The 24113-nt window shown below is 46.6% G+C and overlaps 1 protein-coding gene across 1 annotated transcript; it reads right to left on the minus strand.

Annotated features, from left to right (window-relative positions):
• Nucleotides 1-2692: 2692 nt before the first annotated feature.
• On the minus strand, nt 2693-17738 carry LOC131284682 (anaphase-promoting complex subunit 1-like). Its single transcript, XM_058313545.1, has 4 exons — nt 17431-17738; nt 3795-4446; nt 2993-3323; nt 2693-2922 (listed from the first exon to the last, which is right to left on the minus strand). Exons 1-4 carry the CDS (start codon nt 17736-17738, stop codon nt 2735-2737), a joined length of 1479 nt encoding a protein of 492 aa, XP_058169528.1. The 3' UTR covers nt 2693-2734.
• Between the last annotated feature and the right edge of the window lie 6375 nt (nt 17739-24113).

The raw sequence follows: 24113 nt of genomic DNA on the forward strand, positions 1-24113 counted from the left end.
AAGTAAAACCTGGTTTTTCGTTCACAACCTATTTAGGTACGAGTTAAGGGTTTAAGTGGGTACAAAGAAAGCCAATGATTTGTATGCCCAGAGAAAACGGGAACTATATTAGTACGATGGTGCAAACATTATCACATATACGGTAAATTAGACATAAGGCTCATTAACTGTGCAAATTCCTCATTGGATCGTTTTTGCTGCAGCAAAAAAGACGATTTCTGTTTCTGATATGTGCCGAAGAAACACTTAATATGCAAAACAAATTCCATGCACGCAATATATAACAGCTATTTAGCTATATAAAATTACATCAATAGTTTTATGAATGCTATGAATAAAATTCATGAAAGAGAGACCAGTAAATTTGTAGTTGGACATCATGGCTGCTCATAAAATCAATCAAACACCGGATTAAAACAACAAAAGTGTTTCGCTGCCAGTGTTTTAATGTAAGTTACGGACAACTTGTCGCCTGCATCAATAATTATGGAACAATCGATTTGAGAATGGACTTGTGGACAAACCGTTTTACTCTATTCCATCAAAATACAGAGATTGTGTGACATTGGATTTCCTTTTTCCCATTTACCTCTACTGAAATGTATTAAGATATATTTTCCGTATCACTCATTGCTGATGTTGGTAAAAGAGTAAATGAGGCCCCGGCCGCCATGTTTTCGATCGTGGCTACACCTCTTGTGGACGTTTAAACTGAATGTATGCAATTGATGATACATTAATTCGTTAAATTCAACCTACGAATATTTGAACTGTAGTGTGTACCGTTAATTTCGGCTGCGCAATCAACCTAGGGGGTGCGGTATGAGGGGGGCCCACGGGCCCCCCTTATTTCTCAAAACTATAACAAACTCTCTTTTTCGGTAGACCTAGCGCAGTCCGCTCGCTGCGCTCGCTGCGGGCGCGCCGCCGTTTCCAAATCATTTCTTCGGCTAAACTCATTGTTTCATGCTGTCCATCATGTGTGGTATGGTTTACTTACTAGTAGCTTAACATGTAAAAGTATGTTAACCCGCATTCAACCTCCACTGCGTGATTAGTTTAAACCGTTATGTTCTTTTAAGCGAACCGTTAGCGTTCAAAAATCGAAACGAATGCATGCTTCGCGCTTTGCATAGCTTCAGGCGCTTAATGTGAACCAGCAGGAAGAGGAGAATCTAGCCCCGGGGCCTCATTTACTCTTTTACCCTGATGTTAAATTTATGTAACAGGTTCAAATGTAAAGTATCTATGTTCCAATATTTTTAAAATATCCAACTGACGAAAGTTGTTTCAAATTATTTGCACATTTCAAACAAATGCTTTGAAAACCGTTTCGATGACCTCTGTCCAACCGACGTGGAAATACGAATGTTAAGATTCCCGGTTCGTACCAGCCGTTGCCAAGGTTGCTGTAGAAAAATATCCACCAGGCGCCCGAGGTGTAGACAGACAGATATTTTTAAACGTGTGAAACCGTTGAGACCGGAAACAAAAACCAACTCAATTGTCAATAAACGGAAAATGTTATTCCATGACTTTCTCTTTGAAAACAAAACAAACTATTTGATAGTGAAATGCTTTATTGTTTCTAAACTACCTGAGTTTGTGCAGTTTTCCTTTGTGAATAAATATAAAACCGGATTATAAAGCTATGATTGAAGGAACGTCGGACGGTCGTGCAAAATGCGCTTTTGGAATTTTGAATACAGTGTCATTGCGTGTTGTGCTGCCAAACTCGCCATCCGCTTGGTTTTAGCTGCCGTCGCCGCACTGTGTGATCGTTCTCGCAGTTTGGATTTGGTTGGTGATTCTTCTCGAGGCAAAGGCAGTTTTCAGAACGGCTATTTTTCTTCCCGGTCCCCTCCCCTCCTAACACGAACGCTTAGTAGTCTAATCTTTCTCTACCATGGCCATAGTATGTTCTTTTGTTTGTTTGCTTGTTTGTTTGTTTGTTTGTTTGTTTGCATTTTCTTCGACCTCCCCCGCGCCACCCCACCGGGGTGAAATACTGTAAGAATTTTGAACTTTAGCAGCCTCCGGCACCACACGCCGGCCGGAGTTCAACAAATCCCCGTTGGAATGTGCAATGTCTGCTCCGTTTGCCGAATAAAATATGTTTCTCATTGCCAATCACTAAAATGTGATGATCGTGAATTAATTTCAATTACGATTCGTAATGTACTATTAGATGCGTCCTCCCCTCCTTTTGTCGACTGGTAACTAAGCTTAGCTTCTATCCTACGAATTCTACCGGCTAATACATGGAAGGTTCCAAAATGCATTTGTCGGTATGTTTTACATGCAGTTATTAGTTTTGTTTATTTTTGTACGGCTAGCAAACGGCTAACGATCCTTTGGACACGGTATGTGTATGTGAGGAAGTTTTAGTAAAGGAAAAAAGAATACTTCTTCTTGGTGTCATTGCCTGCTCCTGACCATTGGGGTCGACCGACCAGGTACACCGGAAACGGGCACGAATACTGAACTACTTGAGCCAAATGGTAATGGCGTAACAACGTCCCAGAATACTGCAGAAGACAACCTCTCTTATCGCTACACCTTAAGTACTACCTTAATATCTCTAAACGGCGATGGTCGCCGGGGGAGGGTCGACGAGGCGGGCTCTGGTATGCCATGAACCGGATGCTAGACGGAGAGACATAGAGAGAGACGGAGGAAGAGAGAGGTGTGTGTGTGTCTTTTAAACGGTGACCTCGGAAGGCCTCTACATGGCTCAGAGGTACCCGAGGCGGACCATGTCTCGGCAAACGCCGGACATCCGCTTGATGTAGGCCGGATTGTAGAGCATATCCTTGGCAAGCTTGTCGATGTCGACCAGTTCCGTCGTCTCGAGGGCGGCGGAAACATTCGGCAGGTCCTTCTCGACGCAGCAGGTCGAGTGAAGCGTCATCAGTGCCATACCTGCGACACGGAAGAAGGGAAAATATAAAATGGTTGTTGCCCATTCAAACGTCCACGCGATGTGACTTACCGAAACCGAAGCGGGCATACTTTTTCATGTGCATCTGCAGCCGCTCGAACGGAAACAGCTCGCGGCCATTGCTGATGCCCAGCTCCTCCATGCGGCGCACCAGCGCGCTGTGGTACTTGCGCAGCAGTTCCGGAAGTCGCTCGCGCAGCTCACTGTCGGTACAGCAGAAGATAAAGTAGGACAGATCGATGGCCGGCGTGCCGCTGCGGGCCACCTGCCAGTCGAGAAACTTGAGCTCTTTGGCGTTCTGGAAGTGTTGATGGTGGCTGAGGCTGTGGTTGTTGTTGTTGTTGTTATTGAGACCGTCTTCGGTACCATTTCGGTGTGAGGGCTGTGCAATACAACAATAGGAGGAGGACAGAATGATCTTGTTAGCGCGAGGCGTTAATTTGGATCTTTACAATAAGCTTTATAAGCTTTAAAAGTATTATTTTTTAGATTTAAGGGTGTACAGAGGCGACATGTATCTGCTTAAAATTGCATCGATGCTCTTTTGTGGAGATCTTGTTGAGATTTAAAACAAGAACTCGTATAAATTAAAACTGTGGGAACATTTTATAGACAAAGCAAAATAATGAATTCGAAAACAATGAATAATCTTGACGAGAAGCGCCTAGGCTACTCTTTGATAAACTAGCAACCAAAAATCAAAGTTCCACCAAAAATCTAAGTTCCGCATTGATCCGATTCAAAGATCGCATGGTAGGAGATATGCTTCTCTGTCCCAACAATATCACTGTTTGATACACCATTTGATGCACCGGCGTTCGATGACCTAGTGTCCCACCTAGGGTATACTCACATTGGGTCGATAAAGAATGTTGCTGATCCAGCAGTCTCCGTGGCAGATCACCGTATCGTCCCGGTTCTGGACGCAGTCGATCATCGCCTGGCCGTACTCGTCCCGGAACCGGCAGAGCCGCTCGCCGACGGCACCGTCGCCCGCCTCCGGACTATGCCGCAGCGTCTCGATGGCGTAGTCCACCTTGCGCTGCAGGAAATCGACGAACGAACTGTGCAGTGGCGGCACGAAGATCGTCTCCTGCAGCTGGGCCACGATCGTCGCGTACACCTCGGGCGCCTGCTGCTGCATCGCGAACGAGATGGCGTGGAACTGGGCCAGATGGGTCAGCACCAGCAGCACGTCGTCGTACGCCAGCGGTTCCGTGCGCGGGAAGTTGCGGTAGCCCTGCGACATCAGGTCACGCTGCAGGATGTACTCGTAGCCCTCGCAGCACTCGGACCGGATGACGCTCGGATAGTGGGCGAAGCGTTTCGCCGAGTGCAGACCGCACGTTTTCTGAAACGCTTCGAACATCGGCAGGACCATGTCGAACACGTACTTTTCGCGCTGAAAGTGCGCCGAGCTGTTGTAGAGCGATCGGCGCAGGGATGTGGTCGGCGCCACCTTCGCGATCACGCTGATCGCCTTCGGTAGTCCGTTGATAATTAGTCTGTTGGGATATAAGGAAAAATCTATCATTAGTTATCGATATCCACAGCGATAAGGGTTGGAAAGAAGATATTCGAGATCTATTCTAGAATCCATTACTTGAACCAGCATCCAGCTTATTTTGATCATCCAACGTTGAACTACTTCAAACCCGTTAAGGCCAAACATGCTCTATTGTCCAATAAAAACACTGTACATCGACGAATGAAACTCAAGGATGGAACATTTGAAAAGTCAATTAAACATGAGACTTCGTTGAAGACCATGAATAATTGCTAGTCTTTGATTATCAATACAGTGCTATACGATTAAGCAAAGGTACCATTTTCCAACACTAAATATTATAAAAGGTAAATCTGCGTAACCAACCACTAAATGGTAGATTTGACTGCCTTTGGCGAACTTTGCGGCTAACATGCCGCATTGGTGGTGATCGTAAATTAATTTATTTATAATTTATTTTATTTTCGTTAGTCCAATTGCCGCAAACCATTCCAGATTTTTTTTTTTATGTATATATGATGAACCAAATAATACTAAGTAAATCAAAGCATTGACTCTCTATACCAACTGACTCATCCTGAATTGGCTCACGTTAATCGTTATTCTCCTCGCTAGTGCGTACAAGACACATTTTCGAAATAATTCACGTGAAGGCCACATATGCTTTCCTCTACAAACTAAAGTTAATTTAGACCTATAAATATAAGGATGTCGTAAATAGAATTCCAAATACTCATGTTGTCATACTTGTTTGTGCTAGCAACCATTTTTTCCAATTCCAATTCCGTTGCAAAAAGTAGAACACTTGCTTTCAACGCTGAAACAGATAGGATATTTGGAGAATCGTTCCAAGAAGACAATTCGCTTGAAAAGATTATCTTCAAAAGCAAAATTTTTCAGAGGATCTTTTCTATCTCGTCAGAAACCTGATTCCCTTTAGTCATATGTATATAGAAAATTGCTTTATGTTTCACACCAAACCGGGAAAAATACATTCTAAAAGAAGCCCCCAAGTACCAACACATGGCCTTTTCGGTGTGTTCGTACAAGAATACCCCGGGCCCATCGGGGTGACCCACATTAGCAACGAGCCATTCTTACGATGGCTGAAGCGAAAAAAAAAGCGGCCCTTTCCTAGCGGTATATTCCTCTCGTGGCCTGTCTTTACTCTCGCCGGAGATCCGAAAAGCGGACAGGAAAGCCGCGAAGCCACCGCTGGTCGCGCGTCGCCTTGTGAGTCGCGAACGATGTTTTGATTGTTTTACCCTTTGCAGACATCACGTAAACATTAGCACCTTCCGCTGCTACACACTCGAGAAAAATTCGCCCGTAACATGATCCGAAACATCCCACGGAACCGCACGGCCCAGCCCCATGTGGCGCTGCAATAGGGGGCATAATTGGTGAAACCCGGCTCTACGGGGACACAACCCTTCACCCAACCCATTCCCCAAACCTTTCCTCTTGCACGGGACCCCGAGCCGCGCGGGGACTTGCGGAAGCGAGGTGTGAAAATACAGGCAAACCTGCCGACGGTGACACATTCTGTTGACATACCGTTCACTAATGGTTACGACGTTTGGCCCCGGCGATTTCCAGTTTTCGTGCCGTGCGGTGCGGATGTGTTGATTTTTGAATATTTGTTTCTATTTCTGTTTAATCTTTTTTATGTTTTTATTTTCAAACCTTTGTGGTTGTGTTTTCCCTCCTTTTTTCCGCTGTTGCTGCAGCGTTTTGTTGTTACGAAAGTTTTTCGCAAAGCTTTGCACATCTCGCTTCGCGCATCGTTTAGTGTCTCTTTGCGCACGTGTAAACACACGAGGTCTTCTGGGGTGCCCCTTTGTTTGTTTATTATTATTTTTTTTGAACCCCATGAATGGGTGGGAGGGAGAGAGAGAGTTACAATTGTCACGGGCACACCAAGAGGGAGGGTGACTTTTATGTTACCCTTTAATTTAAAAGCACGGTTTTGCTCGACGGTCGCTTTTGCGACCGTTTTACGCTCGCTGCATATTGTTTGCTGATTATGCAACCGCTTATTTGCTTCTTATTAGCGACCGGCGATTTGGAGGGCCGGTCTTGGTTGTTGTCGCGGTTTTCCTATTATCCTGTACCCATCAGCACCATCCCAAACGCCCCCTTCCCTCACCTCACCTACACGTTCTGTACTTCTTTCTTTTTCAGTTTTCTTTGGCTTGCTGGTTAAACGGATTGTTGAATTAATTCACGATTTCTTGACGACGCACGCAACACAACCGAGGCGGTTCGGTGGGAAAGGAGAGAGATAAAGAGAGAGAGAGGGTGTAAAAAGGATAGGCTTTCAGGTTTTTTTTTTCGTGGAGACACCGTCTGGTACTCGTATCCCGATGGCTTTGGCGAAAGTGGATGACAGATACGTGACGCACATGTGCTTTGATTTAACACGCGCGGCGTGTGTCCGAGCGGTGGGCAATCCATTTTTCGGACATCCGATAACCCGTCGCTTCGGGTGTTGCTATTTGCGTTAGCTTTCGGTCTGAAAAGTTATAAATTTACCGGTTAGCTAACAGCGAGGGAAACTTCTTTTGTCACTGGTGACGGGTGACGTTTAACCATGCTGGTGAATTAAAACAAAGTGAAACAGTGAAGGGAGTCGTATCATAATTGTAGATTTTGTTAAAGCAGCTTGCAAAAGTTTGGTTTTGAAATGCATTCTATGAAAAGCTTAATATTATTAGTATCTTATTGTTCGGTTTTACTCATGGTTTACCACAATTTGACATTTAAAATGAAACAAGTTCAATCGCATCTGAACACATTATATGAACAAAAACTTAAACCTTTATAAAAACAAAAATTGTACGCATTTAATGTATTGCGTATTCAAGAGTTTTGATAAGTATCATTTTTCGCCTTTTACAATTTAAGCTTGAAGGAATTAATGGTTGGAACTTTTTAATTCAGCGAATGAATTTAGAAGCTTTTTTGAACTATTCACAGTGTACTTTAGCTTCCGAAACAGAGTTTGCAAATTTCATTCCGAGTGTATTAATTCAAAACTACTTAATTTCTACTAATTCAAACTAGAATAAAAAATCACTTTCAAGAGTTGTAAATATGGTTGGTTGTTGGTTCATGCCATTAAAATATATCGCACAAAACAAAGACTAGTCCACAAACAAATAATGATTTAGTCAGATCAAATTCATCTAGTCTAAGATTCGTAAACAAATTTATACAACAAATTATGTTTGAAATCATTAACAAAGTCATTTTTGTCTTCTACTAGCATTACCTGACTGTAGAATACTGTTTGCCGAATTAAATGTATGTCTTCGCACACAATATCTATAGAACGATCTTTTCAAAAGGCAAGGTTTCACATCCGAACCAAATTCACCAACCCAACCTGCCCAACCTGAGCCCAAGTATGCAAAAGTCAACTCGCAACCGATAAAATTGGGTATTCGTAGATAGGTGCACACACGGGTACGGTTTACAACAACGATCGGATGGTAAGACCCAGATAAAGCACACCATCGCCCGACCGTCCGAAGGAATTGGAAAGGACCCGTCGCCCCGGCTGTGCCGTGGTTCCCGCCCGAGACCCCGAGGTGTGCTTACAGGGTTCCCGAGGTCAGTGAACTCACGTACGCAGTTTCGGCAGGAAACGCAAGCTGCACATTGGTCCCGCGACGACGACGACGACGCCGAAGACGACGGTGACGACAACGCACCACACAACAACGTCGCGCAAGACAATCGAGACGACGGTCGGATGGATGGATATCGGGGAAAGGGTCTCTTCGGCGCCGTGATTGCCAGACGCTGTGTTTTTTCGGTAACAAATTGTTCGTGGTCAGTTTCGAGGCGCTCGAGTATGGTGTGTGTGTGTGTGTGTGTGTGTGTGTTTGTGCGTTTCGGTGGGAAGAAGAAGCCGAAAAAAATGTACACCGTCCTGCCGGGGTGTTTTATTGTTTTTCTTGGCTGCCTTCGAATTGGCCGCGCGAATGAATAAGCAATCTCGCGCGGGCATACAATTACAATTACAACTGAAGGCGGCCGCAATCACTGCGCGGACCGAACTACCCCGACCAGCACACCATCATCTTGTGGAACTGGACGAACCCGATGAACCCTTTCACTGGCCTTCTCTTGATTTCGATCGAACGAGTGTCACGAGAAGCGGTCGAATGGGTTTTTTTTCTTCATGGGTTTCCGTGACTGACTTCTACAAATCGAAACGCAAAAAGGCATATTCGATGTCACTAATGGAGCAGTTTTGTTTTACATTCCCTCGCAAAGTGTGGATTCTTGTCCTGCGGTCTGCAGCTCCCGATCGTCTACTTAAAAACAAATTCCATCTTTGATGCAAACCCGAGTAGATCACATTTTTAAATTACATTTGTTCGTAAGGTCGATACCATCTTGTAAACCCATATTGTTCTAATTGATTCATGAATCTTTTGGGATTCGAATCTTCAAATAATGATGAATGTCATGTTTTCATTAAAATATTTATGAATCTCGAAAACGAAGCAAATAGTCATTTAGATTCATGAATCTGAATTGATATTACACAACTTTACTCTTAACCAAATTATATCTAATCCTTAACTTGTTGTTATGTTCTAATCCTTAACTTTGGAGACAATTTATTGGCAAGAAAATGTTTTAAATTTCGTAAACACTACGTTTTCTCGTTTGCATTTCTTAGTCTTATGAAAATTGTTTGTTTCAGAAACGAATGAAGAATTTTAAAAAGACCTGGGCTTGTTACTGTGACAACTTCATCAAACACGATTCTTCCGAATGTCATAAAAATAAAATACACTGTCAAATAAATTTCATATTTACCAACTCGACCCCTACATCTAGTGCAAATGAAATCATAAATTTCATCATAATCCGATCACATTTTTCGCCAGTTTCTCCAAACTTTTCATTAAATACTTATTATAACATTCATAGTATTCTGTTCAAATCGATTTAAAACTCCTCCAAAGACCCCGATTTAGCCATTGTCTGGCACCAGGTGAGTTAAAACATGAACCATCGAGGATCATAATGGGTTACATAATGCACCCGATATGCACTATCATGGAGATAAAATAACTATTGGCGACATTTTTGTAACCGTTTCACACACCAATCCGCCTATTTATAGCATCTGCAACTGCACGGCCGGCTGCTTATACAACATCACACACTAAAGCACTAATTTTAATCTCCTGTGACGAGTTTAATAAACGAAACGGGCAAATGGATTTAATAAGTACGGCGCGGTTCGATTGTTGAACAAACTGTCCCAGCTAACCGGAGGTGTTTGCAGGGGAAAACCTGACGGCGCGGGGGCCAATCCATTTTTAGCCTTTGCGGAACATGACGACGCCCCGTGGGAGGGGTGGGAGGGGAGGGTGAAAAAAAACGGTGAGCGAAGGAAAAAAAATCGTTAACTGATTAGCACGCCCGCATTTCGTAACACCGAAGTAAGCGATCACGTACCACCAGCTGATGGATGGAATGGTCCAACAAACCTACCGTCCGTTAACTACCCTACCCCGCACCCCGACCCCATGAGATTCCTAAAGGGTGAACATATGAGGTGTGTGTGCGTGTGTGTGCGATGACGATCGCAGCGACGCGAGGCGTGTGTGCACGTGCTACCGCGATTTTCCCTCCGATTGTGCGGAGAGGGCGAAAGGCAAAAGCGTTAAAAATTAAAGTTCGGAAAAAAAAACTGATGACAGGTTCGAAATTTGACACCATTCCGCATGTGTCACCCATCGGGGTTGATCGGACACTTCGGGAAGGCGAAATCAAGTGCCAGCTGGAGCTCGATCTTCTGCGAGGCGCGAAAACGTCGAACGAACGAACGTTGTTCGGCAATGGGTTGTTTATTTGTTTGCCACTGTATTTTTTTTTCTTGTTCCCTCCACCACCACTTCTTCAATGTAATTACCCCACACCTACCTCATCCCGGCCACGGTCAGTGCCGCAGTTGATTTATGCTTGCCTTTTCCCTTTTTGTTCGATGTGCAGTGCGCAGAATGTGTGGTGTTGTTTTGGTTTTCGGATCCCGGCGGCCGGCGGTCAACACTGACCTACGCCAACACCGGTGGCTTCTCCCTCAACCTCCTCCCCCATCTCTCCGCCTTTGTGCAGTCCGGTCATCCGATGTAAGTTCGAACCGGGAGAGGGTTGAGATCATATCGCTCAAACATGAGGGTGTTGCTTGCATTCTCCGTTTTTTTTTTTCGTAAACAAAATGAAATTCCCAACTCCCTTCCCCGGGCGAGGGGGGGGGGGGGGGAGCGAAACGAAGGCGCCTTGCGTAAAAGTTTGAAAGCAAGCTCAATCGAATCTCGAAGATCGACCGAAGTTCGCCGGACGATCGGTCATTGACCGGCGGAAAAGGCATCTGCCCGTGTGTGCGTGTGTGTGTGTGTTAGGGTCGATGTGAGCCTTTCGAAGGACCAGACCCGTCACCGGAGAAGCGATGGTGTCCGGAGACAGTTTTGTTAACGTGTGCACAACAACACTGCCGTCGATCCCGGTTTCCGTCGGATTTGCTCGCGCGATCATATTCCTTGGCGAGGGCGAAGCGAAACAAAATAATAAATAAAACAACATTTGTGTATATGTGAGTGTGTGTGTGTGTGTGTGTGTGTGTGTTAGTGGGCTCCAACATAAACTGCCTCCCAGACAGTTCCTGTGGCCATGTGAGCCAGACCCCCTCTCCTCTCATCCGGGGGCGCTCCGTCCGGTAGGTGGGTGAAAGTATGCGGTTCCTGTGCGGTTCCGGAAAGGATCATCATCATTCCCGCCGCTTTTCATTTTTGCGCTTCTCACCTTCCAAAACCCGCCTGTGTTACCGTTTTCGCCATCCAACTTTCTATCTCTCTTCCTCTCGCATAATCTTTCTTCCAAACTTCTCCACGAAGACTGCGATTCACGCCACCTTTTTTTTCGTGCTTTGAGTTACTGAATCCGACCAGACGGTGATAATTGTGGGAAAAGTAAACATCTGCAAATTGCAAATTTAGCGACCGAAGCAAAGAAGGGGCCGGGGGGCACAGGGTGGATGCTGCCGGAGAAGATAATCTTCGGCGGGTTCGTTGTGTTTGCGTAAACCCTTCTCTTATTGTTCCACTTTTGGCAAGCTCAGCAAACGGATCCAACCGCACACAAACACAAACACACACAGCCGGCCGGGTGGACCGGCTTTCGGTTGGTCTTCTGTGGCGATGGATGGCTTGCTGTAGCTTTTTTTTTTGTGCCTCGGGAAGGTTCGCACAGCTTTGCAGATCGGATCGCCGATTGGCGGCGGCGGCGGCGACGGCTGCTGCTGCCTTATGATGTTGCTGGGACGGTTCGGCCCGTAGTTCATCGCACTGACCAAAAGCGAGGCAGTGTGAAAACATAGCGTTAAATTGTAATCGATTTAAAGGGGGAGGGCGGGGATGAAACCAAAAAACAAAAAAAAAAAGAGCGGGCATGCCAAACATGATCCAGTAACCCTTATTTGGGAGCGTTATGTGCTTTGGGGCACGCCGTGAGATGGAGTTGCGATCGAGTTTGACACACATTTGCTCATTTCCGGTGGGCTTCGGTGTTTGCAAACAATGGGGCCACTTTTCGGTGGCCACCGCAAGGGTCACCGAGCCAGCTTATAGCGAAGCCAGCTTCTTGTTTGTACGGGTTTGGTTTCTTTTTGTTTTCGCCAAGCAAACGAACCGGACCGCCGCAATGGGGTTGTGTCACAGCAAAACGAAAATTTGTTGATAAATAAGTTTATAAGTAAACCACAATCATAATCCAGGCAGAAAAACTTATAGAACTTTTTGGATAATGTTGACTTCGTTGTTTTCCACCAGCAGGATACTTTTAGGGATACTTCCGTAAAAGTTTTAGAAAATGCATGCAAAGAAAGCATCACCAACCAATAATTTTGTTGTTGCTGTTCATTTGCTAGAAAAACTTAAACGCATAAAATAAGTCATGCAAATTCGTATAAATTGATTAAAATAAAAAAAATTAGTTAAAATTAAAATTATGCTACTTTTCATATAAATTAACTTTCGAAAAATTAACGTTTGTTTATTGACTGTTTTCGTGCAAAGACTTAAACACGCCAATGGATTAAAATCGTTGTATGATGATTGACTGTATGTTTGTATTTAATAAAAAAAATCCCAAATAAAAAAAAATGTTTGCATGACAAATATTACAGAGACACGCTTTTTCTGCGGCCTTGGAAGTGGTCTAACCTATTAATATAGTTCACCTAACCCAGTTTCGTTGAATCATTTTCGCTGACAAACAAAACCGAATTCTTTATCACATTTTCTTAAATGTTTTTCAATGGAACGGCTTCTAAGTTTGACAATTAATTATGACAATGAAGATATTTCTAAAGTTAAAATATGCATATGTAATGTTCAAGCGTACAGTTATCGCACATTACAACAGAAAAATAGAATAAGTTCACACGAAAGGCTAAGATTCTTCACGAAGGAATATTAACCCTATATCATCGAGGCTTGCGTTTTTGCTTGCACGAATCAGCAACCCGAGGCGATTTCGGCCAAATCAGTTAATATTTCCACGGATACTTCAAACACCGTTTTAAACAAACAAGTGTATTCAAATTGCAAAACTCCAGTAGTTGATTCATTTATTCGTGAAAAATCGCAAACATTTTTAAAAATTCTTTGCATTATGGTTTGATAAGACATTTTAGAAAGCAGTCCTAGATGTATCCCAGCTTAGCTCGGACAAGTATGGCTTTAAAATGTACTTTGTCACCTATCCTCAGGCTTAGTACGGTCCGAGCGAATCTTGCAGTCCCTTTTTTACCCTAGAAGTATTACATTAAACTCCCCGTTTAGTCGGATTTCATCAAGATGTGTCGGTTGTGTTCCCTTCAGGCGATATGATCCTCCCAAGAAGTTAATGCTGTTAATCACACAACACAATCTCCTCAAACCGTTCCATGGACATCGTCTAAAGTCAAATTTCCCCAAACCGATAAGCTTGCATCAACGTTCCATTTGACCATGCTAATTGACCTTAACGAACCGTTGGTGCAGCAATGTGTCTGACCTTTACCAAAAAATTTATCAAAAACATGCCCAACGGGCTTCGGGCTTGTCCTCGCACCAGCGTCCGAGTCGTCCGAGCACCGCCGTACGGCCGGCGTTGTTTTCGTTTCACGGCGCGGAGAAACAATCGCACAGCCTCATCGCTTCCCCGTGCGCACACGTTCAACGACCTCTGGCGGCATTGAAGGCAATATCCGAAGTGCGATGATCGATCGACCGAGCGTTCGTCCCGGGCAGCAGCCTACGTGCCTCGGCCCCGGTATGGCCAGGCGCCTAGTAGCGTGTGCGTGCTTAGGATTGCTTCGGCCGGCTCATTTGTCACCCGAGAGTCGAATCTCGCTGCTGCGCGTACGAGCGAGGCCCGGCATTGGCACGTAATTGCGTTGACAGCGCCGGAGCGATCGACCGCCCAAAAACCGGCTCGACTCCGCGCACATTTTCGGACACCGTCGGGCTGACAGATTGGCGCCAACGGTGACGGGCGCAATCCGTATCTTTTCACCAAATGTAGAATCTCATCATTTCGGGCGGGCTCTCGGGGAAGGGAGGGTGCGGGTCCGAAAAACAACAAACAAGACGCTCGCCACAAACAAGGCAAACAAAAACTACATCCCCGGCGAGATCGAGTGATGTTGTTTGTCTTCCGCGCCGTTTTTCTCGATTCCAGGCGTCCAGCGGCGCGCACAACGCCGGCCGGAAGGAGTCCGAGTTCCGAAGAGGTGAAACACGAGTGCTAACCATCGCCTTCTGCCTAACAGATCGGCAATGGTTATGGGCCTAACTGCGCGGGACTCGGCGGGGCTGGCGGCTACAGGTTTTGGGTAGCTCGCATTCCTCACATTCCTCACCGTCAGGCGAAATGAAGGTCAGTATTTGCAAACGCCGATAACGATCCATTTGCGCGCACGCCTCGATCCGGCACGAAACCCCCCGCCGAGACGATCACCTTAGAACGAGCGTGATCGTGCGAGCGGGAAAGAAAGAGACACCAGGCCACGGAGGAGCCCTCGGGCTGCTAAGAGAACATTAGCGGAGACCCGGTCAGAATTTATCTTCCGAGCCGAGGATCGCTGTTAGAACCGAGGGACGTGCGAATGGGGCAAAACCTGGAGCCAGAACTTCACCTCCGTCCCCCCTCCCCACAGGGGGTGTACCATTCTTGCGCGTGTGTGTGTGTGTGTGTGTGTGTGTGTGTGTGTGTGTGTGTGTGTGTGTGTGTGTGTGGAGAGTTGAATGGAACGAAAGGGAAACCCGAAAACAGGTTTTCGGCCGATCGCTGCCTTCTGAAATGGGTGTTATGTTTTGCGTAGTTTTAATACCCGATGCCACCGAAGGCGGTTTTCGACGTCTTCGCGCTTCTCTGGATATCTTTCAGCGATACAGTGGTGCTACAGCCAACGATTGAGGTGAATAACGGGGGAGTGAAGGAGGCGGGCGGGCGGGGGGCGCTTTGGGTCACCGGATGCGCCCGCGAGCCGCCGGTGGGAATGAAAAGCGAAATTTTTCGGGGTGCTTTCGTGTTTGCAAATTACGTCGTTACGGTTTTCGGTGTGATTTTGCCACATTCTACCAGCGTTTTCGAAAACGAAAACGAGACGCGCGAAGTTCTGGACGGCGGGGCGGGGGGGAAATTAAAATTCTGTCGAAATGACCGCGAACCGGCTCGGCGCAGCAACGCGCGGAAAATGGCAAACGTGGACGGCGTGAGAATCGCACGATCGGGCGCTTGTAGCATGAATGGAATGTTACAGGGGCTCCAGATTGTTGGAATACTTTCGAGAATAGCATGAACTTGAGAGGGATTTGGATTTGTACAAGCACGTAAACACGATAAGTGTGTTAGCAGAAGTAGAATAAGGAATTATTCATTGACAAAACTTTGTTTAACTCAAGCCGAAAACATTTACATGATAAAAACCACTGAATTCTGGAGATAAAGATTAGAAGTTCGTTAATTCGATTCGCGACAGATGACAGATCAAAAGTATATTTGTGAATTCTAAAGGGTTCTTAAAAATATGTGGCGACGATGATCATTTGCTGAATCATAAAGATTCATTAACTTCAAAAGATTGATACGAATCAATTGGAAAATACGATTGAATCTATAGGCAAAGAACTATCCAAAGGAATATCGTAGAAAGATTCATAAGATATAAAGCTAATAGGTACAGATTACACAGTTTCGATTTGAATCAAAAGATTTCAGAACAGTTTTGCTTGTAGTCTCAATGTCTTTTTATTCCTCTGTCGATTGAGGAAAGACAAATTACCGCTTGAAGAATGCCCTCTCGAGGAGTCGCTATCCCATTTGCTGATCATGACACTTTACCAAACAAGAAGATAAACAACAACGGACTGTGTGTGGCTGGCTGGATTAAACTGCCAGCATTGTGTTTTACCAATGCGCTATACATATATGTATCTCAATGTTTAAAACTACCAAACTTGCTCCGACTGGGTTTGAACACACACGACATATGGATTGAAAGCTCGATCGCCCGGACGTAAATCGCTCTGTAGATAAGACGATTCACTCATCGCTAAGCTGCTGCAACGTGTTCGCGGGCAATGCAGGTTAGTTTTTAAAGAGCCGTTGCTAAACCACCTTATCACCAAATCATGCGCGGAACCCTAAGGAAGCCGGTTGCGAATTGCTTAACAGACACCAACCAAACTGCCGTGCAACCATTAGCCTCAATTGACTTAGAATTTCAAGATCCCCGTCGGGGCAAGAGGCACATCCCGGCCAGCCTCCGCTCGAACCCGTACAGCCTCCCCCGGACCGATGCCACGGTACGCTCTCTATGCGCATCGCTTAAATGTAGTTCAAAGTCATCCGTCGCCAAAGTGGGTCAATCGATCGCCGTAGACACGCCAGAACAAACTAACCACCGGGCCACCGGGAGCATGGCACACAATGGGTTTGCTCTGCTCCCTCCCCGGCCGCCCCTTTCCCACCGCACCCATCTCCAACTAAGATGGTTGCACAGTCGTTCTAATGTTTGCCATAGACAATGACCAGTTTAAAACACCGCGAGATGCGTCTATGCGTGCTGATCGGCTGCATCCGGTTCGTGTGCAAGTGCTCGGCTAGTTGTCTTCCCTGCGGAGGAGGTGCACACATAACGCCTTCCTCATTGGTCGGTCGCATGACCAATCTACTGCGTGCCTCCTGCCAACGTTTGCGCGGGCGGGCGCTAATTATGCACCTCTGGCCGGTGTTGGTAGTAGAGTGCACGATGGCTGGATTTTTCCCCAAAAAAATTCCGGTGCTATTCATTCCGCACAGTGACACCTTTTCCCCTTCCATTGTGAATGTTTCGATAAGCGACACTGGGAACACCCGTTATCGTGTGGCAAGATTACTTTGACGTTTCTGCAACGTTGTTGCAACCACCCACCCACACACCAACGATCGCCGTTTTCGGGACAACTGCCTGCACCTGCGCGGTTGGTCGAATTGTAATCGTCGAGCCAAAATCGAAAGCGTCAACGAAATGCACCGCCATTATGGCGGCCCGAAAATAATCGTGAAAAACATGGGGGAGATACAGGTGTACCAACTGCGGACGATAAGGGCACAGGCACTGCCTTCGATTAAGCACCAGCAAAACAGGCAAGGCACCCACACCGTGCCACCGCCAGGCGGTGGCCTTATCAATACGTTTTCACAGCAAAGAAAAGAAAAACCAATCGAAACCCCCCTTCTTGGGGCTATTTTTCATCTTGTTTCGAACGCGTTTCGATGGTGCTACTTCGGTTGCTGCGTATTTTAAACATTTGATTCGCACACATTTTAGAAAGATGATTCAAGTTTGGAAACTCAAAACTTCTATTCCTTCACTTTTAATAAAGGACACACACAGTTCCCGACACAGCTTTCACGAATACCTTACCCTGCATCATCACCGTCGCTCGGATGGTGACCATTAGTACCATTGCTGTTGTTGTTGTTGTTGTTGTTATTGTTATTGTTGTTGTTGTTGTTGTTGTTGTTGCTGCTGTTGTTGTTGTTCTCGAAGTCCTCAATGTCCCGGCTGCCGGGCGTGACGACGATCCGGTACACGTCGCCGGAGTAGCTGTCGCCGTTGCGCGATCCGCTCGAGACGGCCAGCTCGGGCTCGCGCATGCCCATCTTGGCCACGAACGCGTGTATCGCCTCCTCCACGTGCACCGGGATGCTCGAGTCCTTCGCGTTCATCATCCTGCTCCTGCGTCACGTTATGTGCGTGTCGGTGTGGGTGTGTTTACGGTCCGGAGAGCTTTCCCTTCTGCCGCCCCGTATCAGCACGCTTGTTGCCCGCGATCTGCTTGCCTCCAATCCGGCCCGAGCCAAGATGGCACACGGTTGGTTTTGCGCGTCGAAAAAGTCTATGAACCTGTCAAAGGGGCGCGCACGGACGCGTTTACACGTGAGTCTCCGCGCCTCAGAGGACGAGAAGCGCGGCGGAAGGTACACAACAGGCTGGCTTCCCGCTGAAGCCCCTTTTCACTCTTCACCTCGGAGGTCGCAGCAATCAAAACGAGGATCGCCACCGCGCGGGACACACAAACAGTAAAAAAAACAGCACGTGGAGCCTGAAAACAGCCCGCGCTCCAAGCTCCGTCCGGGTTTCCCCCCGTTGTTGCTCTTGGTCTTGGTTTCTGTTCTTTTGGCGCGGGCTTTGGCCCTTTGATTCCTTCCCCCGCCCGCAGAAGAAAACTCGCGCCCTCTCGAACACTATATATGCACCCCGTGTCTCACACACTGCACAAGCGCTTGGTGGCTGCCCGGCTGGCTACTGCTAACCACTACCAACCGCCAAACCCTGGCTGACTGACTGGGTCGGTCGCGATCGCTGACTGCTGAGACTCGACACCTCGACACACCGTGTGCCGTGGCCGTGTTGTGTTCGCGGCGACACTCGACGAGCAGCACGCCAGAAAGGCAAGGAGTAACAAGAAAAAAAAAGCACACCCACTACGGACGACCCGTTCACTGTTACGTATGCGGCCGAACCGATAAAACCTCAGGTGGCGCACCAGGTGCAAACGCTGGCCTCGCTGCTGCTGCTGTTCCTGCTGCTGGCGGATTTTCCACGATTTGCGACCGGATCGGACCAACCAGCAAAAGTAGACTGACGCTGCCCGTATATCTCACCTCGATATATAATACACGAAAAAGTTCGCCGATCGGGCGGCGCGCGAGATCGCGCGAGCGAGATATCGGACGAGGCAAATTCCTCTCCCAAGGAGAAGTAACGGCTCCGCGGCGAATAACGGGCGAGAGACGTGTGCCACTCGCTCGACGACGACGACGACGACGACGGCGACTGCGACTGCGACGGCGAGCGGCGACGACGCCGCGCGCAGGCGGAAGAAAGAGATGAACGCAGATAGAGCGACAGAGATGGCGGCGTGGCGGGAGGCGGGCGCGCGAGAGCAGGATGGGAGAGATCGCAAAAGAAGCTCTGCTCCAACCAGAAAAGCTTGTTCTTCGACCGCGTGCGGTCACACGGTATCGCACGTTCGCGTACACTTGAGACTTGGATGTAACCCCCCACCCGTAAGACGGTCCCCCTTCCCACCCCTCCCTGTTCCTCCTCCTTCTCTTCTTCTCTTTTAGCCAATCTCTTCCCCCCCGAGACTCTTCTTGCTCCACTACTTCCGGTCATCCATCGGATGCTGCCAGTTGCGTTGCTGTTGCGTGCGATCCCGCGCGGTCGTTTGATGCTTTTTGGCTAGGTATAGCTATTCTGTGTGCGTGCTTTTTTTTCAGCTTGCCGATTTTGTCTGCTGGGATCATCTTCTATTCCAGGGGTCGACATACAATTCGACGCGCAGGCCAAATCCGGCCCTATTATGTCCCGTAGTGTGTTTTTGCCCGCTGATGCTTTGGTTGCGTTGTAGCGTTACCGGAGGCAGATCATAGGGTAAGCAAATTAAGCAGCTTGAGGATCCGTACTTTTTGTGCATACTGTTTCAAATTTTTATGTTGGAATTATTATTTTGTTTAAATGATTATTTTGAAAAAAATGTGTATTGACAATGACAAATGATAAAGCTTCTGAATTATCTGAGCCTTGTTTTGATGAAGAAAAGGTCGCCTTATCATGGTTTTTGTTTTGGGTTAAAATATAAGTTGTTGATGTACTAACGTATATCAAAGAGATCAGCGTAAAGGTTTTATTAAAGAATAAGAAAATTTTCAGAATACAGTTCGTCCCCGCAGTACGCGAATGTTTGGGACCGGACGCAATAGCGTATATCGAATTTTCGCGTATTGCGGATTTCCACTGCCATTTCGTTTATACCTCATATTGAAGAGTTGACACTGAGAGGAAACCGCTTATTTAACATATCTTTTATCGAAATCACTAATAAGTGTTCCTTTTCTTACATTGCATAATTATGTCTCTGTTAAAAAGTGCATATTAAAAACTTCATTCTACCAAAACAAAGTAAAATTGGCTAGTCAGAACTCAAGCAACGCTATGAGCTGTCAGTTGTAAAAAATCGCGTATTGCGAATTCGCGTATATCGAGTATCGCGTACTGCGGGGACCAACTGTATATTGAGCATAATGGACGAGGATAACATAATAATATTTTGTAACATTGTGATAACTGTTTCTTTTTCAACCATTTCACAAACTTTTAGTACAGTTTTAAAATGACTGAAAAGTTATTCAATCAAAAAGTAAAATATTCAACTACTTGCCAGTTTTGTCAATGATTCTCTAGAAAAGTTAATGATGGTTCGCATAACGTAATAAGACTTTGGAAATAAGGATTTAGCAAAGAAATTTTTTCAATGCAATAACTTTAAGCAAAATTATAGTTTATTCTAAATTTGATTCCATGTTTCATTTTACAAAATTTGAAATAAAAAATTGTTTGTGGTATGTTTTGGGGCCTTCAACTTATAGCTGCTTGAGCCAATAGAAAGCTTAATCCACCTAAGCTAAATGTTAGAAAATAATTGTCGCCATACCAATCCATATGAATTACATTTTTGTAGCACTTTGCCAGCATATTCTGAAAAACATTTGATAACATTTGAAATATGATCACCATAAATGACCTACATTCTTGTAATCCATGCGAAGTGATTTTAAATCGCTAATGAGGTTCCTCGCTTATATGTCTTAAGCCGTATAGACATGTTTTCTCGCCATTGCTGCTGTGATTTTAGCTGTATTGCATGTATAATTTATGTGACCTACTCAAAATTTTACCTCTACATAGTTTCGGGACATCTATACCAGTTAATCTAAAATCAGCTTTTACGCTACATTTGTTTCTGATGACCTATAGAAGCACCCTCGATTGCAGAACTCCTGAAGAATTGTCCGAGCTGGAAAGGGAAACATCGTCTTACACCAACTGGATGTGGGACTATTGATTCACTATGATATGGGCATGTTACGCTGAATGCTGCTCTGATGGCAAAAATGATTTGAGCGGTTGTAGTAGCGGCCTCACGCATCACAGCTTGACATTTGGCGTTAATCCGGTTCTCGGATACCAAAACAAGTTTGCCGACCACTGTTGTATACCGTCCCATTTGGAAGGGGAGGGTTGACGGGGCCGGGTATCGTCGGGAACATTTGCATCAATTAAAACACTAACAAACAAACGAACAAAAAACACACATAGAAATAACCCCAAAGATCGCAAGCGATCATACGGGGACAATAGTGCAAAAGCACTCACAGCATCGGCGGGGGCTCGTGAGAACGGGCCGTGCGCACACAGGAAGCACCGCGAGGTACGCCGTGAGCCGCGCAGGGCGTGAGATAAGACATAAATCTACCTTTCCGGTGCTGGCGAAGCGGTTTTGGGGCGCTGGACGGGGACGCCGGAACGGATGCAAGCTTAAGCCGGTTGCGTCGGATGCTGTAGGGCGTTTCGATGGTTTGTACGCCGTGTTGCTTTTGCTGCCGCCAGCGTCGCCGAGTTTGTCGCTTTTGCGACAAAGCTCTTTTGCTGCACGGACCACCGAATACGGGCGCATCGATCACGATCGTCTCGGGTCCGCGTGACGATCATCATCTCGGCACGGAGAGAGGGTGTTCTTTTCGACATACACATTTTTTGGGGCGGTTGCTTCGGGCTATGGCACGGGCAGCTGCCCACCGCTGGTGCAACAACAACAGCGGGTTGCTGGTGCCAAACAGGAATGTGTATACGTGTGTGGTGTTACCTCTTCTGCTGCTGCTGCTGCAGTGGCCGGATAAATGTTTATGTTTTTATGAGCCGGAGCTGCGCTGGTTCGAACGTTCGATTCTTTACGATTCTGCGCTGCATTTTTGTTTATGGCGTTGGCCTTTACGGTCGGACGCCTTTTTTTGTTGTTTTTTTGCTCGCTCGGTTTCTTATTGCTGGTTCCCTTCGATCCTTGTGTCTCTTTTTGCGTCCGTTGTTTCGAGTGTGTCAAAACTGATTTTTGAATCCTGATTCAGGCGACACTAGCGGGGGGAATAAAAAAACAAAGCCAACCAACATCCTCCTCCAACCGATCGGAGTGGTTTGCATAAAACTTCGGCACAGCCAACAGTAAAAGAAAAAGAATAGTTCACGCTTTTGCCACGCCGTCGAAGAGGCCCTGGTCCGTTTCGCTTCGGTCCTCCGATGGCGGCTCGTCTTGCGCGTAATTTCTCGTTGATCCGACGCACGGTAACCAAATGACGGCCCGACGGAAGAAAATTGACACAGAAACGAGAACGCCGGTTCTGGTGTCCGGGTCCCAGAGGGTGTAGTTGTTTTTCGCATCTGTTTTTTTCTCCGTCTGTGTTTTGGGCGAATAATTTTTCGGTTTTATTACCAGCCAAGCTTTCCCAAGCCAAGCGGGAAAGGGCTCGCCCCCCTCGGTTGCCCGGTTGTAGGGCGGCTGCGGGGGCTGGGGGTAGCGAGGCCTAGCAGCGAAACCAACGGGATTGCGGGAAGCTTCTTTAGGGCATAGTACCGTTATGCGGTACCACGGGGTCCTGTGCCGTGCGTCTTTAAACTATATGTACGCGAAGTCCGGGGAACAAAGGGAAAGAAGCATCAACATTTTAGCCCGCAAACAGTTGGGATGAATGAATGAATGAACGTTTGGTCATTTGGCGTTGTAGAATGCACCTCTTCTTTGTGTTAATGTGTCATTTAAATAAACATGCAACTTGCAGGCAGGCAAGACACCTCTGTCTTTAATACTCTAATCCATTCCGGTACGCACAAGTTTGTCGACGGAAAAGTATCTTATTGCACACAGTGCATCCGACAATGTCGTTCCGCAGCACCGCGGCCGTTCTATAATCCCATCCAAATCACAGACCAGCACCAGCACGGGGCAACTGCAGCGCCCAGGAAGTAGAAATAAAGCGTTAGGTGAATGCAACAAGATGGCGTGAAGTAGGAAACACGACACGCGAAGAGTCTTGCTGCTGGCAACCAAGTGCTGCTGCCGCTTGGCGTGACCTTGGACGGATGCAGGAATTCGTATCCCACCAACACCACCACCACCACCAACACCGGCCCACCAGCGGCCCCACCGTCAAGCAGGTCGACGGGAATGGCGTGCGCGTAATGGCGTCCGCTTGGATCCAAGCGAACTGCAGCAAGGAAAACGAAGCGAGAGACAAAAGCAACAGCCCCCGGCGCGTTTGAATTGGATATCTCGATGACTCAGTGCTTCTATCGACACACACACACACACACACACATCGGGCCACACCGACCGCCGGGCCGTTCTCCGAATGCTGACTCCGGCTCGCAAGCACTGCCCACGGCGTGATCGCGATGGCGGCGGCCCATTGTCCGACTGCCCGAGTGGCTCAGTTATACGGTCGGTGCTCCATGTGGCCAGCACGCCGTACGACTCTCCCCAGTACCCGAGTGACCGAGTGCGTGCCCAGCTGTCAGCTATATACATACATACTTACGTATATATATGCGGTGGCACACATTTCATGCGTTGGGTTCTTGCAGCAGCAGCAGCAGCAGCAGCAGCACCATCAGCCCGGCCGCGGTACGCGACTCCATCTTGTTCTCTTTTGCGTTCACTTTCGTAACACACGCATCGCGGGTGCGTGCGTACGTACGATGACCCGGGTTCTTTTCTGCCTCGCTTTGCACACTACCTATCGACCGTGGCAAGTGATAGCGCTGCGCCGGAGCCGGACGGGGCAATGGTAAGAATTTGAGATAATGTGCGATAATTGTCTCCATCCAAAACTCCTTGTTCCTTTCTGCTCCACCCACCCGCTCCATACAGCGACTCGCGAATTGAGCTTTTCAGTTTGGACAAAGCTCACATTAACATTATCCAGATTGGACATTTCTAGGATCAGTGGTGGTTTTACACTTGTGGGGGCACTGCAAAAATTACAAATTTTCGTCTATCTTGTATACTTTTCAACCAATTCAATGTTACCTATTACTTTTTTCCAACAAACAATAATTTTCCTGTGGTCACCTCGAGCATTGATGTTATCAATTTTGTCTAAAAATTCTAATTCAGAAAATAGGATTTTAAAAAATTATGTAATTATACTTTCCATGTTTAGATACGCTTAATGTACTCGTTTAAATACGTACCTCGTTTTAGAACGAAC

This window comes from Anopheles ziemanni, chromosome 3, assembly GCF_943734765.1.
Source record: "Anopheles ziemanni chromosome 3, idAnoZiCoDA_A2_x.2, whole genome shotgun sequence".
NCBI lineage: Eukaryota > Metazoa > Arthropoda > Insecta > Diptera > Culicidae > Anopheles > Anopheles ziemanni.